The sequence below is a fragment of the Haliotis rubra genome, unplaced genomic scaffold (assembly GCF_003918875.1).
Source record: "Haliotis rubra isolate DU_JTF1 unplaced genomic scaffold, ASM391887v1 Scf472, whole genome shotgun sequence".
Classification (NCBI taxonomy): domain Eukaryota; kingdom Metazoa; phylum Mollusca; class Gastropoda; order Lepetellida; family Haliotidae; genus Haliotis; species Haliotis rubra.
The window spans coordinates 783,017-800,404 of record NW_025767160.1 but is presented as its reverse complement, the minus strand read 5'-3'; the positions used below and the strand labels follow the sequence as shown (position 1 = coordinate 800,404).

Here is a 17,388-nt window from a genome sequence, read left to right as displayed (position 1 = left end):
AGAATTACCTCCCCTTATATACTTAGGTAAAGACGGTAGGTTGGCCGCCCGGCCCGTGAGATCATCTGACGTAGAACCGTGTTACTATCATAAAATATCACATTTCAAAAGTTTTCACTGCCGTTGTTACAGGCCAGTGCAGACCAAACTGTACAGCTCAAATCAGTATTACTAAACTGCGAAGACAAATGTGTGAATGCCAAGGGTACTCACTATACCTCGGCCGTTACTGAATCTGAACCAGTTGTGCACTGTTGATATACGTTGATGAGTATCGACATATCGAACAGAAAACACCAGTTGTTTGATGCATAAATATTTTATTTCGATTTAATAATGTTGACAAACATAATGAATGTATAACAAAAACGTTACCAGCAAATATTCTTGAATAATAGCTACTAATTATTAAACTATGGGATACAGGGTTATCATCATCAAACATTGCTCTCTATACATGTCCAGAAATCATCCCTTAATTATGTCATGAAATATATGAACTCTGTGATAACTTTGGTAATTGGAATCTATAAATTGAATAGTTTATAGCCTTTGCTGCATCATCTATAAAGAAATAAGAAGCTATTTTATCCCAGTAGACACATTTAAACAGCCTGTGCAAGTGCACATTAGTCGATACACATTGGACATGAGATGATCTCGTTTCCTTATAAATGTACCCTGACTACTCTAACACTAAGTGTAGATAAGAAGACACTGGTTACCTTCGTGGTGCTCTCGGTGCTGTGTTATTGTCCTTTCACCTTAATATACAATCATGTTGTTGGTTTTGTTTCTATCTTTAGTACGTTCAATAATATTTGTTACTGAATATGCACTTTTCAAGGTATGTCGTGTTAATACATATTTTTCCCGGGAACTATCTACTACGTCTGTGAGACGTTCATTACGCTACGGAATACAGTTAATGTCCAACTCGGCCACTCTGTTAAACAAGTTTATATATGTTGGCCCAATCCAGCTGTGCTATTCTGAGGGTAGTTTCCGATCGTTGACTCCTCCTTCATCTACAGCGTCATCTTGGCCATGTTGAAGCCGCAGCCCAGGCGCAGTCTCTCCACGGTCAACGGCGCCACTGAAACAGTTGGAATGCATTAAATGCAAAGCAAATTGCCCAAGTGATGTTTCTATTTAAGGTGTGCACCTCCTATTTGAACCTAATTGTGGAGCGAATCTTTCAAACATGAAAATGTTCTTTCTTACATAATACATGGGGCTGATGTGGATCTTTCTGAGTCTGAGGTTTGCCTCACTTTAAGGGTGTGGGCTCAAATCCCCGATGGGACTCAACACCCCAAAGTATTAGAGTATTAGAGTATTTTTACTAAGAGTAATCACAAAGATACCCCATATGTACTTGCAAAAAGGTATTGCGTATTCATATTTATTGAGTGATACGTTGAGAAGAATGCTGTTGTTACATTGTTTCATCAATTTGAACGTGATTAAAGAGCGACACTTACCTGATGGCTGGAATTCAGAGGAACCGGTATTGTCGAGGTGGGCTGCCTCCATGGCCTGTTTGAGAGAATAGAACACCCCGGACGACAGTACGATGGGGGGCTCACCAGACGCTGTGAAAGATAACAGTACTGGATGACTTTCCACTTACACCCAGAAGTGGTTCAATTACGTCATACCAGCATGCAAACAAACATGGCGAATAGCTATTGGTATCCAACTTGGATGTACCCAACTTCGATTAAATGATGTTTAGATGTGTATTTCTATGACTTAAGGCCGTCATGTTGGGTAGAATTCAGGTGAAATACCAAGGAACACGTCGGCCACACAAGTTTAACGCATTCATGAATTGAGCGTTGCAGGTTTTAACAAATCACAGGGTTGTAATAAAGTCGATGCTGGTAATCGAACCCGAGACTAGAGCATATTGTGACGCTTAAGACCGCATGCCATTTGCATCAACTGATAGCAGTTTGTAAGCCGCTTGTCCCTGCCCAGCACTTCTCTTGGTCTGTCTCACCTTTTGACCCTCTGATTCCGAGCGGGTTACGAGCGTCAGCCAGCAGTTTGATCCTCCAGTCTATTGGGATATCTTTAGCCAGAGGAGGTTTGTAAAACTAACGAAAGGTAAGGACATCAAAGTGAACAAGTATTGTTATTTCAACCAGTTAATTAAAAATGTCGTTTCCTTATTTTCACGTAAATATATTGCAAGACTCCATGGCATTTCATTTCTGGTGTCCCCGTCGTGATATTGCTGGAATATTGCTTCAAGCAGCGTAAAACCCAACTCAACTCTATAACATTTGACAGTTTGGACATCATTCTCTGCTAACACAAATGTAAACGCTTGACTGCAGTGACCTGTGTTAATGATGAGGCAACTGGCAGGATTTGTTTTGCGATAACTGATGTCGTACTGTTATTCGCAAAAGTATTGACCACGTGGCTTCGAATCACTGTTTGGACAATAATTTTCAACAAAACAAATCTAGACTTTTGCAATTGTATATTGCTTTTATACTTTAGGATTAACCTATATTTTAAATTTAAATGAAATCGGTGAAGAAATGAATATTTTAGACAATTCTACCGCTGCACTCATTGCATAACATACACCAGGTCCAAACAGTGAATCGAGTCCCTGTGGTATTAACCCTTTTATTTAGCGGATTTAAACTGTGCAAACCTCCATATACCCAGACCTTCTTGAACGCACATAACACTGATATTATAACAATACGTCTGAGGGCTGACTCTGCATCATGTTTGGTTTCAATGAGGTGGGAATCGATTAAACCATGCCAACTGTATGAATCCGTACATCTCATCCTCGTCCTAAGTACAACATACCAGAGCATGTCACGGTCATATATCATCAAGAACAATACTTGATAAAGAACTGGTCGTGTCAGAAGGAACATACGCCTCTCGTGGATATGCCTTAATTTCTCAGCTCTCAACCTCTCAAGCCTGAACGGCGTTCGCTTTTGGTTTTCTGAGAGAAGATATAATTCAACACATTTCGACATGTGTAAATGCCTTGTCGTACATGGAAATAAGTGTTGTAGAACAACAGGAGATTATTTTGGCCTACTTACGAAGGTGCCATCGTTCAGCACGCCCCCTGTCTTCGAGTCGTACTTCACTTCCTCAAACATGAACCCCCCTACACCCATCAGGTATGCACCTTCTATCTGACCAATGTCAATGGTTGGGTTCAGACTGAAATATAACAAAACACTGAACTCTGTACAAACTCACTCAGTTCTACTGAATGAATACACTTTGAAATGATGCATGCAGGAGTTTCACAGGCCACTGGATATTTCTATCTGAAGTAGAGTCAGGATTTCCTGTAATTGCTTTGCTTATGGGATACACTGCACTGACAAACCAAATTTCACATGTCCTTCCTTAAACAGTATACAAGAGTATCTACCCCATTCTGAAGGGGTGCGGTGGGCGAGCTGAGTGAGCTGGCTAAGGCGCCTGGCTAGTGATCCAGCGAGGTTGAGGTGTCGGGATCGAGCCCACCTGTGACCGGGTGTAAAAACCTTGGAGTCAACTTTGTGTGCACACTCTTTCAGTGTTGTCACAACCCCTAGTGTACAGTACACAACCCTGTGCACTTAAAAGAACCCACGAATCCGTTGGTATATGACCAGATGGTGGCCACATGAATACGTGCAAACACCTAGTTGCGGGTACAGCAACGTGCAGTGAACTTGGACAAAGTACTGTGACTATGTGTCCCAGTCCACCCAGCTGTGAATGGGTACCTCGTTAGGATGAGAAAGCCACAATAACTCGGTGCGCCTAGTGGCTGCAAGAGTTGTATACTCCCCAGGGAGTTGAGATTGATAATACGATGTGCCATTGAGATTGACATCCAATGATCGAGGGAAAAAATATTAGCGCCTTGAGCAAGCACTAGTTGCCTGGATATGTGCGCTATATAAGTATCATATAATAATAGTAATAATTCTGCCATATTCCCACCACAATCTAATGCCACAACCATACCCTTGCACTTCACAGACACGCCCCTGCCAACGCCCTTGTCCATCCCCACACACAGCCACCCACACCCACGCCCTCATCCACGCCCCACCACACCCACGAAACGCCCCGAACCATGCCCCACCAAACCCACGCCACATCCATGCCCTATCCAAACATCCACCAACGCCCACGCCCACGCCCCACTCACGCCACGCCCATTTTATCTCCCGTTTTCAACTTGCCACGGTCACTGATGATATCCGCTTGAAGCTGGCAACAATGATACTGCTTTCACTGTAACGCACCTTTCCCCGCAGTCAAACAGGATATCAACTCTCCGTATCTGACTCTGCCCGGTGAGAACATCCAGCTCCACTTCCGTGACTGCCGCCGAGTAGGAGAAGTAGTGGAACATTCCAGGACCGTCATGTTTCTTGGGGACAAACCTGGAGAAGGAGCTGGTGGGGTTAGCACAATCGTATTTTCATGTACGTTGACACTGTTGGACAATCATATCAAAGTCAGTGACAGTACTGTAGTTCATTATTTTACTGGGTGTTAGAGGGGTTGTTGACATGTCAGCATGTGTTAGAGGAATGTTTACATGTCACGATGTGTTAGAGGGGTTGTTTACATGTCAGCATGTGTTAGAGGGGTTGTTTACATGTCAGCATGTGTTAGAGGGATGTTTACATGTCAGCATGTGTTAGAGGGGTTGTTTACATGTCAGCATGTGTTAGAGGGGTTGTTTACATGTCACCATTTGTTAGAGGGGTTGTTTACATGTCAGCATGTGTTAGAGGGTTGTTTACATGTCAGCATGTGTTAGAGGGGTTGTTTACATGTCAGCATGTGTTAGAGGGGTTGTTTACATGTCAGCATGTGTTAGAGGGGTTGTTTACATGTCAGCATGTGTTAGAGGGGTTGTTTACATGTCAGCATGTGTTAGAGGGGTTGTTTACATGTCAGCATGTGTTAGAGGGGATGTTTATATGTCAGCATGTGTTAGAGGGATGTTTACATGTCAGCATGTGTTAGAGGGGTTGTTTACATGTCAGCATGTGTTAGAGGGGTTGTTTACATGTCAGCATGTGTTAGATGGGGTTTTTACATGTCAGCATGTGTTAGAGGGGATGTTTATATGTCAGCATGTGTTAGAGGGGTTGTTTATATGTCAGCATGTGTTAGAGGGGGATGTTATATGTCAGCATGTGTTAGAGGGGATGTTTATATGTCAGCATGTGTTAGAGGGATGTTTATATGTCAGCATGTGTTAGAGGGATGTTTACATGTCAGCATGTGTTAGAGGGGTTGTTTACTTGTCAGCATGTGTTAGAGGGTTGTTTATCAGCATGTCAGCAGAGTGTTAGAGGGGCATGTTTAGAGGGGTTGTCAGCATGTGTTAGAGGGATGTTTACATGTCAGCATGTGTTAGAGGGTTGTTTATATCAGCATGTGTTAGAGGGGTTGTTTACATGTCAGCATGTGTTAGAGGGGTTTACATGTTTACAGGGATGTCAGCATGTGTTAGAGGGTTGTTTACATGTCAGCATGTGTTAGAGGGGTTGTTTACATGTCAGCATGTGTTAGAGGGGTTGTTTACATGTCAGCATGTGTTAGAGGGGATGTTTACATGTCAGCATGTGTTAGAGGGGATGTTTACATGTCAGCATGTGTTAGAGGTTGTTTACATGTCAGCATGTGTTAGAGAGAGGATGTTTATATGTCAGCATGTGTTAGAGGGGTTGTTTACATGTCAGCATGTGTTAGAGGGGTTTACTTGTCAGTTTGTTAGAGGGTTGTTTGTCAGCATGTGTTAGAGGGTTGTTTATATGTCAGCATGTGTTAGAGGGATGTTTACTTATGTCAGCATGTGTTAGAGGGCATGTGTTAGAGGGTTTACATGTCAGCATGTGTTAGAGGGGATGTTTACATGTCAGCATGTGTTAGAGAGGGATGTTTATATGTCAGCATGTGTTAGAGGGGTTGTTTACATGTCAGCATGTGTTAGAGGGATGTTTACATGTCAGCATGTGTTAGAGAGGATGGATGTTTATATGTCAGCATGTGTTAGAGGGGTTGTTTACATGTCAGCATGTGTTAGAGGGGATGTTTATATGTCAGCATGTCAGAGGGGTTGTTTACATGTTAGCATGTGTTAGAGGGATGTTTATATGTCAGCATGTGTTAGAGAGGGATGTTTATATGTCAGAGGGGGATGTTTACATGTCAGCATGTGTTAGAGGGGTTGTTTACATGTCAGCATGTGTTAGAGGGGGATGTTTACATGTCAGCATGTGTTAGAGGGGGGATGTTTATATGTCAGCATTAGAGGGGTGTTTACATAGATGTGTTAGAGGATGTTTACATGTCAGCATGTGTTAGAGGGGGTGTTTATATGTCAGCATGTGTTAGAGGGGTTGTTTACATGTCAGCATGTCTTAGAGGGGATGTTTATATGTCAGCATGTGTTAGAGGGGATGTTTATATGTCAGCATATGTTAGAGGGTTGTTTACATGTCAGCATGTGTTAAAGGGTTTACATCGTCCTAGGTATATATTGCCGACGTACTTGTGCTTCGCAGTGAGATCAACGTTGGCGAGGCTGGCCACGCCGATGATGTTTTTCCAGTCGTAGTCGGGATGCTTGGTCCGGAATGGCTGCAACCTTTCATTCAGTGTCTCACAACAGGTTATGGCGGACTGAAAGGTATACATGACTCGTCAACCCATTCCATGTTTCTCTATGGCGTATTATAAATAGATAATAGCTTTTAAATAGATTAAAAAAGTTTAGACTTTGTTTTGACGGTGCATCTTCAGTATGTTGAAACAATGTGTGCTGTCTACGGGGACGTCGGGCAATAAACTGAACTGAATCAAAAACGAACTCTGATTTGACAGTGGCATACAAATGGTATACTAAACATCAGGTAGGCCTACTATTTCCTTTATAAAAGCACATATCTAAACCTTTATCTAAAGGTTAATGACAATCCAGTTTCTATTGTGATCTGGAATCTGCAGTCTTAACCAAACCAGAATTGGTTGTGTGAGACTTACCTGGACGGCGTGCTCGCTGGAAACACTCCCACCTGTGACGGTGTTGTTGGCGGCCAAGTGGGAGTTGACATGTCGCATTCGCACCATGTTGAGGGTATACCCAGGGTGCTTGCCACCGCCTGCAGCACCTGCAACAACAACAACGTCAGGTTAATGCAGGACATATATATCATATCCTCATAGATGATGTGATATCTGGCATTACATTTCGCCTTACAAGTTTACATGCACTCAGAAGAGTAATGCTTTATACCTGTTTTGTATAACACTGCATTGAACACTATCCCAGCTATCTCACACCGGTCTGGAAATATACGTTTCGGGACTAATCCAAAAACTGACATAACATGCATCGAGCTACGCAGCTGTGAGTGGATGGCATGCATTTCTCAGGCGACCAGGCGACCAGGCCACCAGGCTATCAGGCCACTGAGCCACCAGGCCAACAGGCCACCAGGCTACCAGGCCACCAGGCTACCAGGCCACTGAGCCGGACCAACCGGGCCTGTTAGTCCCCTGTTAGTCACGAACACGTCAAACTACTATGTGCAAGACCTAATTTTTTTATCACACTGCCATCTGCATCTGAAGGAAATACATATGACACAAATGACAATGTATTAGTTAAGAAACGATACGCATTCACACTGTATTCTCACTCACGCGTATACGAGCAGATACTGGGTTCAGGGTTCAGGGGCTGTGAGACAGACTACAAAACTATCAGTGCCGCCATCCGAGATAACAAACCCAGAACCAAACCAAGCACCATCACCTACACATGTCGGATTTCGTTGGGGACAGAGATAATTACATCAATAAGTCCAAGGGCAGAAAACGTTCCTCAGCCACGGTTCATGGTTGGCTGGAATCTCATCATGTCTATGGCCTCTTCCATCCACGCCAGTTGTTGTTGGGAAAGGATGCTGTAAGCTTCCGACATGACAATATGATAATTGCTCTTGCTGTGTGTGCGGAAATAGCGATTTTCTGATCGAGTTTGTTGACAGATGTACATTGGATGTTGTCAGACTTTTTTTTGATGGGGTCGGGGGATTTTACCAATGTCTCACTTCTTAATGTCATTCGAAGACTGTGTGAATGTGTGCTTAAGGTCACTTGATTGGACGTGGCGTGACTGGGTGTGAGATTATATTGTTACCTTTGTGTAGAGTCCCTGTCCCATCTCCACGCCCCCTTGGGAGACGGTGACAGTGCCATCTCTGCTGTATATGGCAACGTCTACAGACACGCCGGCACCCATGTAGAAGAATCCGTATTTGGCTGGCGTCATGGTGATGCCTCGTTTCTTCCAGAGGTTTGCCTGAAGACCACAAGAACCTGTGTGGACTAGACAATCTAGAGTCGACATAATGGCCATCAGTCCACGCAAGTGGGATACGATGACATACATTAATCATATCAGCTAGCCTGACCGCCCCAAGCCTGTGTGTGAGTGTAATAAGAAAATAGATGCTTATTGGCACGACTCGTTTCATCTTTATCTTCAGATCTTCTGGTATTACAGTTACAGATCATAATTTGTCTTGTGACGTAAATTCCAAGTCGTCACCTTGTGTCGTCCCTATAGTAATATACACATGGTGTTCAAACATTTGATTAGACTTACAATTTTGCGTGCGTTCATGTGTGTGTGTGTGTGCGTGTGTGAATATCTTGGTCTCTTACTGCAAGGAACCATGAAGTGCACACTGTGACATACCTTGTTGAAGGTGTCGACCTCTCCCCGTCGTTTGTCGAACTCGGACGCCTGTCTCAGCTGTTGCCACAACTTACCCATCGTGCAGTCCTTTAGTTCGTGGCCAAGTATGTCAATCTGGGAACAGACAGAACCAGTAAATACCTGGAAATGCTCTCACCTTATTTCTAATTCTTTTCTTATTTCTATTTTTAGAAATTGTGTCGAAGCGACAGCATGTACAAATCATGCGTTTGTGGAAACACAACAGGAATGATGTATTTGTGAATTTGTGAGCTGGTAATTAGCACATATATGATGATGGTACATTGGTAATCTTTGTGTAACTATACTAAGCAGCAAAAGAAACGTCTGTTTGGAATTTTCCTTCGCAGAAACGGATAACTGTAAACTCATTTAATGTTTTGATTGTATATTTTTGACATCTCCAACTTAACCTGAGCAAAGACATTCCTTCCCAAACTCAGAATGGAACCCAGGAAATGGTCTCAAAAACGCAACCTGATCTCCGAGATGGCACGATGTTCTCCATGTTTTTCATGCAACTCATGCTGTACGTGCTGTTCACATGGACCAGCTCTATAAAATGCACCCCCAAACCTGGTTGAAACATTCACATTACAACGTCAGCAGGATGCCGCGACTCACGACAGCTCAGGCCAGGCGCTAGGAAGACTTGAAGCTGGCCACACTGCACAAACCGTTGCCAATCATTTCCGGGTCAACGTTCGGACCATCTACAGGCTGCAGCAACGTTTCCGCGCCACCAACACCACAAATAATCGCCCCTGTACTGGCAGACCAAGGGTAGCCACAAGACGACAAGGCCGCCATGTTGTGCGACAGCATGTACAGAATCCCTTTATGCAGGCATCCGAAACAGCACGCCAGACAGTGGGAACACACGGAAGACCAGTCAGTACTGATACAGTACGCCGACGTCTTAACAGCGGGAACCTCCGTTGCCGTAGACCTTACCGTGGACCTATCCTCACCCCTCGTCGTCGACGTGAACGTCTACAGTTTGCCCTACAACACCAAAACTGGCGATACAGGCAATGGAGAACTGTTCTGTTCACAGATGAGAGTCGGTACTGCGTATCAACTGCAGATGGCAGAACAAGAATATGGCAACTACTTGGCCAGCGTTACTCAGACCAATGTGTTATGGAAAGAGATGGGAGATGCAAGCATCATGGTATGGGGTGGAAGAGGCCTGAACCAGAGAGTGGGTCCTGTGGTGTTCGAGAACCTTGGTCGAGGGAGAGGAGGCGGCATCACAGCAGTGCGCTACATCGACCAATGTCTCAGACCCCAGATCATACCACATTTCGCACGTCACCGGAAAAATATTGTCCAGCATCATAACGCCCGGGCCCATACTAACAGAGCTACATGGGACTTCCTACAGCAGAACGGTGTCAACATTATGCAGTGGCCAGCCCTTAGTCCTGATTTAAACCCAACTGAAATTCAGAGGAGACTGAATAATGTCATACGAAGGCCGAACACAGCCGATTTATTGCGCCAGCCCTTTCTCAGAGTGTGGTTCAAGGAGCCAATGGCCTTCATCAATCGATTGGTGCACTCCATGCATAGACGTGGTGCTGCAGTTATTGCCGCTCGTAGTGGTTACACTAGATACTGAAGTCAAGGGACTGAATGGACTGCAAACGTTCACGTAATGTATTGAGTTACTAGTATTCATTGATGTGTTAAGATATTGTGCACAAACATGTTTTGATCCGCTTCTTATGTCCATTTCTGTAAAAATTTGATAACAGAGCCTATCTAATTTTGTACTGACGTTTTTTTTCGCTGCTGAGTATATGTTCCAAGTGTTAACATTGTACAGTGGGGGGACAATGGTGTGCCATATTTAGCATTGCAGTTTCTCATCGACCGACCGACCGTTCTAATTTTATTGCCGACCCAGCAAAAAAACTGATTGTTTCATTCGAACACCGCCGTCTCGAACCTAACACGTACCGCCTCGTCATACAAAAATCTTTTAATCAGACGCTGCCACAAGTCCAAAGAATGCGGGAAATGGTAATAAAAATTACATTATATGAGAATCAAGAACATTATTCAGATAATTTTGTCTTTATTAAGTTGTTTTTTTCTTTCTTTTTTTCCCGACCGACCGACCCATGATCAGATTTTGGTGGCTACGCAAAACCCCATGGACCTCTCCACTACACACTGAACAGAGAGTTGAAGTATATTCTTGAGCCTTTTAAAGGTATATAAGGGGAGCTAACTCTTGTCTCTCATCTCATATTACATTTCACATTACGACCAGCATATTTGTGGAGGTCATTCTAACACTGGATACTACAATTGTGTGGAGGTCATTCTAACACTGGACACTACAATTGTGTGGAGGTCATTCTAACACTGGATACTACAATTGTGTGGAGATCATTCTAACACTGGATACTACAATTGTGTGGAGATCATTCTAACACTGGATACTACAATTGTGTGGAGATCATTCTAACACTGGATACTACAATTGTGTGGAGATCATTCTAACACTGGATACTACAATTGTGTGGAGATCATCCCTCTAACACTGGACACTACACTTATGTGGAGATCATTCTTACACTGCATACTACAATTGTGTGGAGATCATTCTTACACTGGATACTACAATTGTGTGGAGATCATTCTAACACTGGATACTACAATTGTGTGGAGATCATTCTAACACTGGACACTACACTTATGTGGAGATCATTCTTACCCTGGATACTACAATTGTGTGGAGATCATTCTAACACTGGATACTACAATTGTGTGGAGATCATTCTAACACTGGATACTACAATTGTGTGGAGATCATTCTAACACTGGACACTACACTTATGTGGAGATCATTCTTACCCTGGACACTACAATTGTGTGGAGATCATCCTTAACCTGAATACTACAATTGTGTGGAGATCATTCTTACACTGGATACTACAATTGTGTGGAGATCATTCTTAACACTGGATACTACAATTGTGTGGAGATCATCCTTACCCTGGATACTAATTTTGTGTGGAGATCATTCTTACCCTGGATACTACAATTGTGTGGAGATCATTTTAACACTGGATACTACAATTGTGTGGAGATCATCCTTACCCTGGATACTACAATTGTGTGGAGATCATTCTAACACTGGATACTACAATTGTGTGGAGATCATTCTTACACTGGATACTACAATTGTGTGGAGATCATTTTAACACTGGATACTACAATTGTGTGGAGATCATTTTAACACTGGATACTACAATTGTGTGGAGATCATCCTTACCCTGGATACTAATTTTGTGTGGAGATAATTCTTACCCTGGATACTATAATTGTGTGGAGATCATCTTAACACTGGATACTACAATTGTGTGGAGATCATCGATACCCTGGATACTACAATTGTGTGGAGATCATTTTAACACTGGATACTACAATTGTGTGGAGATCATCCTTACCCTGGATACTAATTTTGTGTGGAGATCATTCTTACCCTGGATACTACAATTCTACGGAGATCATTTTAACACTGGATACTACAATTGTGTGGAGATCATCCTTACCCTGGATACTAATTTTGTGTGGAGATCATTCTTACCCTGGATACTACAATTCTGTGGAGATCATTTTAACACTGGATACTACAATAATGTGGAGATCATCCTTATTCTGGATACTAATTTTTGTGTGGAGATCATTCTTACCCTGGATACTACAATTGTGTGAAGATCATTCTTACACTGGATAATACAATTGTGTGGAGATCATTTTAACACTGGATACTACAATTGTGTGGAGATCATTCTTACACTGGATACTACAATTGTGTGGAGATCATTTTAACACTGGATACTACAATAATGTGGAGATCATCCTTATTCTGGATACTAATTTTGTGTGGAGATCATTCTTACCCTGGATACTACAATTGTGTGAAGATCATTCTTACACTGGATACTACAATTGTGTGGAGATCATTCTAACACTGGATACTACAATTGTGTGGAGATCATCCTTACCCTGGATACTACAATTGTGTGGAGATCATTCTTACACTGGATACTACAATTGTGTGGAGATCATTCTAACACTGGATACTACAATTGTGTGGAGATCATTCTTACCCTGGATACTACAATTGTGTGGAGATCATCTTACCCTGGATACTACAATTGTGTGGAGATCATTCTAACACTGGATACTACAATTGTGTGGAGATCATCGTTACCCTGGATACTACAATTGTGTGAAGATCATCCTTACCCTGGATGCCACTGTTATTGGAAGATCGACTACTGCGTTTGTATTATTCTGCCATTTGAATACTTCTGCCACAGTATTTCAATACTTTTATTGTGAATTAGATTGATTGATAAACTATGTCACATCCATTTGTTCTATGGTGGCTTCACGCAGAGTTCCTCTGCGGACTGATCCCCAATAGCGTTTAGTTTCAGCTTAGAATTAACACGCACCACCATCGTGTATACCCCGTGTCGTCATACACACACATGTAATGCCATGTGCTTGCTGGCATCTTACCTGGCCTTCTTTGTAAAGGTTGGCCTCTTTCACATCAGCTGCAACTTTGCCAAGACTTTGGGCCACATTTTCCAACACGGCCTCAATGAGGAATCCCGCTGGGTAGGGGCCTGAACAAGGATAACACTATATACTCACATATATGGCATGCCATTACAAAGGTCAATAGCAAACAGTATTGTGAGTGAGTGAATAAATGTTTTAAAGTCGCTTTCAGCAATATTCCAGCAATATCACGGCTGGGGACACCGGAAATGGGCTTCACACATTGTACCTATGTGGGGAATCGAACCTGGGCCTTCGGAGTGACGAGCGAACGCTTTAACCACTAGGCTGCCCCGCCGCCCCTTACATCATTGTAATGAAATGCCAGTGCAAATACTTCATAAAATGTCCATCATTCATGAATGATCAAATGTAAACATATAGACACATACAAACGTCGTAAGACACATACAAAGGATAAAAGTTTAATCATTATACCTGGTCCACGCATTGGATTTCCGGGCGCTCTGTTGGTTTTACAAAGAATTATTTTCACTCTCCAGTTGGGGATGTGGTACCCTGGAAAATGCGTGACAAACGTAAATGAGTGACCAAATAGTCGTTTAGGAAAAGTAGATTCATTCTTGAAAACTGTTGAATTGGAATTTATAAGTCGGCTAATGAACGCAAGAAATATTGACGTACATCAAACACGAAAGGTTACAACATCCAACGATGACTTTTAGATAAAACAGTAAAACAGCACTGACACCAAAACATGACATTCTTACACAATATCAGACGTACATACATATCTTCTGTGGAGGAGGAACTCACCTTGGTCAATATGAGTTAGGATTTCGTGATATATGAAGGCAAAGTTTGCGGTGTAGCCACAATTAACGTAAATTTCGAAAGAGATGACGTCGATACGGCCGCTGTCGTCGAACCCCACCTGTCATAGAAGTCAGAATTATTCAAGGTACATCGAGGAGAAAACTGACATTCTAGGCGTGTACCTCAGTATGTTACGTGACTGTATAAATACATGTTGATATCAGTCACTGTGAAAATGTCTTACTCGCCACTTTGTGGTTTCTGAATAAATGGGAACCTTCAAACCCTCGTATTTCAGTACATCTACAACCACGGTTATAACTAACTCAAAGTGTAATGTCAAATATAACATATGTTACGTGGCTTATTAGGAAGCCGATTGTATATTCCCCATCAATCGTGGACGACAACATTCATGAAACGATATTTCTGTTGATAGGAGATCATGAGCATTTGTGTGAATGGTAAGGGACAGAATTGTTCTGTCCGTAAAGTTGGTTTGAACTCTGTATCAGTGTGGTACAGCGCTGTATCAGTGTGGTACAGCGTATCGTGCGAATCCCTTTTCATTGGCAAAGGGCAAGACTGTTGTTCTGACCACCCTATCAAGACGATGAGGCATTTCGGGCACACGAACACCGGATCATGGCACAACAAAGGGTTGTACTCTGGGTTGTACAAAAACTCCCCATACCCCACCCTCTACCAAAGGTGTCAAGATACTGTCGTAATCTACTTACCTCATACTTCGCCCACAAAGCAGGTCTTTTCCCGTTCATTCTCATCGACGCCGACAGGCCAACATTACATTTCACTGGCCTGGGAATAATCAGCTTGTTTTATTTTATCCAGTCCATATAACAATACAAAACGCGTAGTGAAATTATTACCTACGCAAAATAAGCCTATGCTTGAAAGTAGATTTGGGTTGATTTTCCTCAATTTGACGACTCCGGTAATAAACAGAATATTATATTCGTGCCCATGTCATACTATGTTTACGACCCTCGTGCCTAAATATCGTTATGTCCTACATAAATACCAACATTTAGGCACTCGTGTCGTAAACATAGTATGACATGGGCACTCATATAATATCCTCTATATAATATCTGCTGAATTAAGTGTAGGCAGGTACATGCTCACCTGTTGTGTTTGTAAGCCCCCAAACCAGCTGCAGCAGCAACAGGGAGGGAGCCAAATGCTTTACCCCCGAATGCCCCGCCCACTCGAGGTGTGCACACGTTGAAGCTGAACACAGAAACACAGTTAACGTTTTACAGGAAACTTTTATTCACAGGCAGTGGTTACGTTGGATAATTTATAATTACTTGTATATGGGCGAGCAAAATCCTTTATAGCACGTATTGCTTGTTATGGGAACATTTAGTTCCAATAAGGAGTGAGTATACCAGCGATATTGATAGATATTGACAAAATATATTAAAGTAAATGATAAGATAACGGCATCATAGACAGTTACCTGGTTCTGAAGTTCACCTATTTGAGTCAGCTTTAGGGGGCATATTCACTGTTGCTAGGTATGTTTTATCAGGTGTGTGTCACTACGGTATTTACATCCATGAAGGATCTTACTAGTGATATCAGTATGTACTATTATTGTACAGGCTTATGTATTTCATGTCACCAAATGATACATTTATTCACTGTATGGAATCATTAACATGTATTTTGAGTGATAACAACGATATTTGTCAGGAATAATATCTTGTGTACACTCCTGCATCGTGGCTATTTATAGAAAGTAAGTCTGACTTTTGACCCAGATACACAATGCCCCACTACACAAGTTAATGACGAGTTTCTGATAACTTTCATGCTCAGGAATGTTTAAGAGTATTTTCCATGATGGATACTGATGGAAATTACACTTGATTGCACTTAATAACGAATCTGTTATTAATCTGTTTGACATTTCTAAGGTCACGGTGACCTGTCAAGAACATTTACGTTATCCTGATCGAGTGACTATTTATAAACTGATGTCCGTTTCTATATCAAAGTCACATATTCATTATCTAGTATTTTCCTGCATTCTCTGATAGAAATGCATTGTTTGGAGACATAGAGGACAATGCATATTCTCCGGTATTTCCTACATTTGTACCTGCAATATGACAATCAATCCGTGTTTTGACGTTTGTTGCCGACAACTGAAGGCAGTATTTGACAGTCTGTTGTCCGTTTTCTGTGTTTGCATTTGCCAAATATTTTAGTAATTTTGTGTAAACTAGTAAACTTTGTGTCACTTTAGGACAATAGAAATTAATAAAGGAGACGGATTCTACTGTAATTTCACTTATCCACAAACCAAGATGGCGGCCACTGACGCTACGTTGACGGAAAGATATTGTCCGTTATATATAACAAATTGTCTCGAGGCCCTGATTATTTCTACTGTGTCCTAATTGTATTCGGACAAACAGGACAACATAAGAACAATCAGTAATCACTTACTTGTGTTAGAAATGACACTACCTATGCAGTGTTTTTGTAGGAAAGCCATCAAACCTGTCTTCTGGTTGGCTGAGAAAGGTCACATGACCTGTTAATGATCCCTATAAATACGGTCATGGTCCACGAGACTATGACATTCCATTCATTACTCTTACTATAAGTTCCTGCTCTTACTTTTACCTGATACCTCTACCGCCCTTATAATTACCATCATACACTCAAGGCCAAAAGAAAGTGGCCCATTTATTTTTGATATATGAAATTTATTCAACATTGATGAAATTTATTTTCTATTGTTTAACAATCGCCAAAACACACCAATAATGTTGTCATTAGGAAAAATTGACTTCGAGATAAAAAAATCATGAAATTTGTGCAAATGGACAAATACACATTTTGTAAGGAAAAAAGCCACAGAAAAAGGGGCATTTAACGACCGTTGGCATGACACAGACGCTGTGAAACAGGAAAACACTTTAGATATGCCTAGACTGTATTCAGAACAGCGTGAAAGAGTCATAGGAATGATAAACACGGGAGCTTCTCATGCCCATGTTCGGTTGTCACAGACATACCATCTATAGACTTATTAAACGTTTCAATGAGACTGGCAGGACTGTTGACCGACCAAGGGCAGGTAGACCAAAGGTCACTACCCCCAGCAAGATCGATATCTACGAATTCTACATTTGAGGAATTGGTTCCTGACAGTTTCGGAATCGGCATCAACGGCACTGGGTCGA

The 17,388-nt window shown here is 42.1% G+C and overlaps 1 protein-coding gene across 1 annotated transcript in view; it reads right to left on the bottom strand.

The window, feature by feature from the left end:
• Positions 1-303: 303 nt before the first annotated feature.
• Positions 304-17,388, bottom strand: part of LOC124290734 (xanthine dehydrogenase-like) — a 36,315-nt gene continuing 19,230 nt past the window's right edge. The window contains exons 21-34 of the mRNA XM_046727537.1: positions 15,314-15,418; positions 14,908-14,986; positions 14,168-14,285; positions 13,346-13,455; positions 8,777-8,890; positions 8,216-8,377; positions 7,717-7,753; positions 7,054-7,181; positions 6,563-6,693; positions 4,296-4,436; positions 3,087-3,210; positions 2,006-2,102; positions 1,485-1,595; positions 304-1,096 (exon numbers count right to left, since the gene is read on the bottom strand). Of these exons, the coding sequence (XP_046583493.1) occupies positions 1,029-1,096; positions 1,485-1,595; positions 2,006-2,102; positions 3,087-3,210; positions 4,296-4,436; positions 6,563-6,693; positions 7,054-7,181; positions 7,717-7,753; positions 8,216-8,377; positions 8,777-8,890; positions 13,346-13,455; positions 14,168-14,285; positions 14,908-14,986; positions 15,314-15,418 (1,525 nt within the window). The 3' untranslated portion in view covers positions 304-1,028. The remainder of the gene's footprint in view (positions 1,097-1,484; positions 1,596-2,005; positions 2,103-3,086; positions 3,211-4,295; positions 4,437-6,562; positions 6,694-7,053; positions 7,182-7,716; positions 7,754-8,215; positions 8,378-8,776; positions 8,891-13,345; positions 13,456-14,167; positions 14,286-14,907; positions 14,987-15,313; positions 15,419-17,388) is intronic.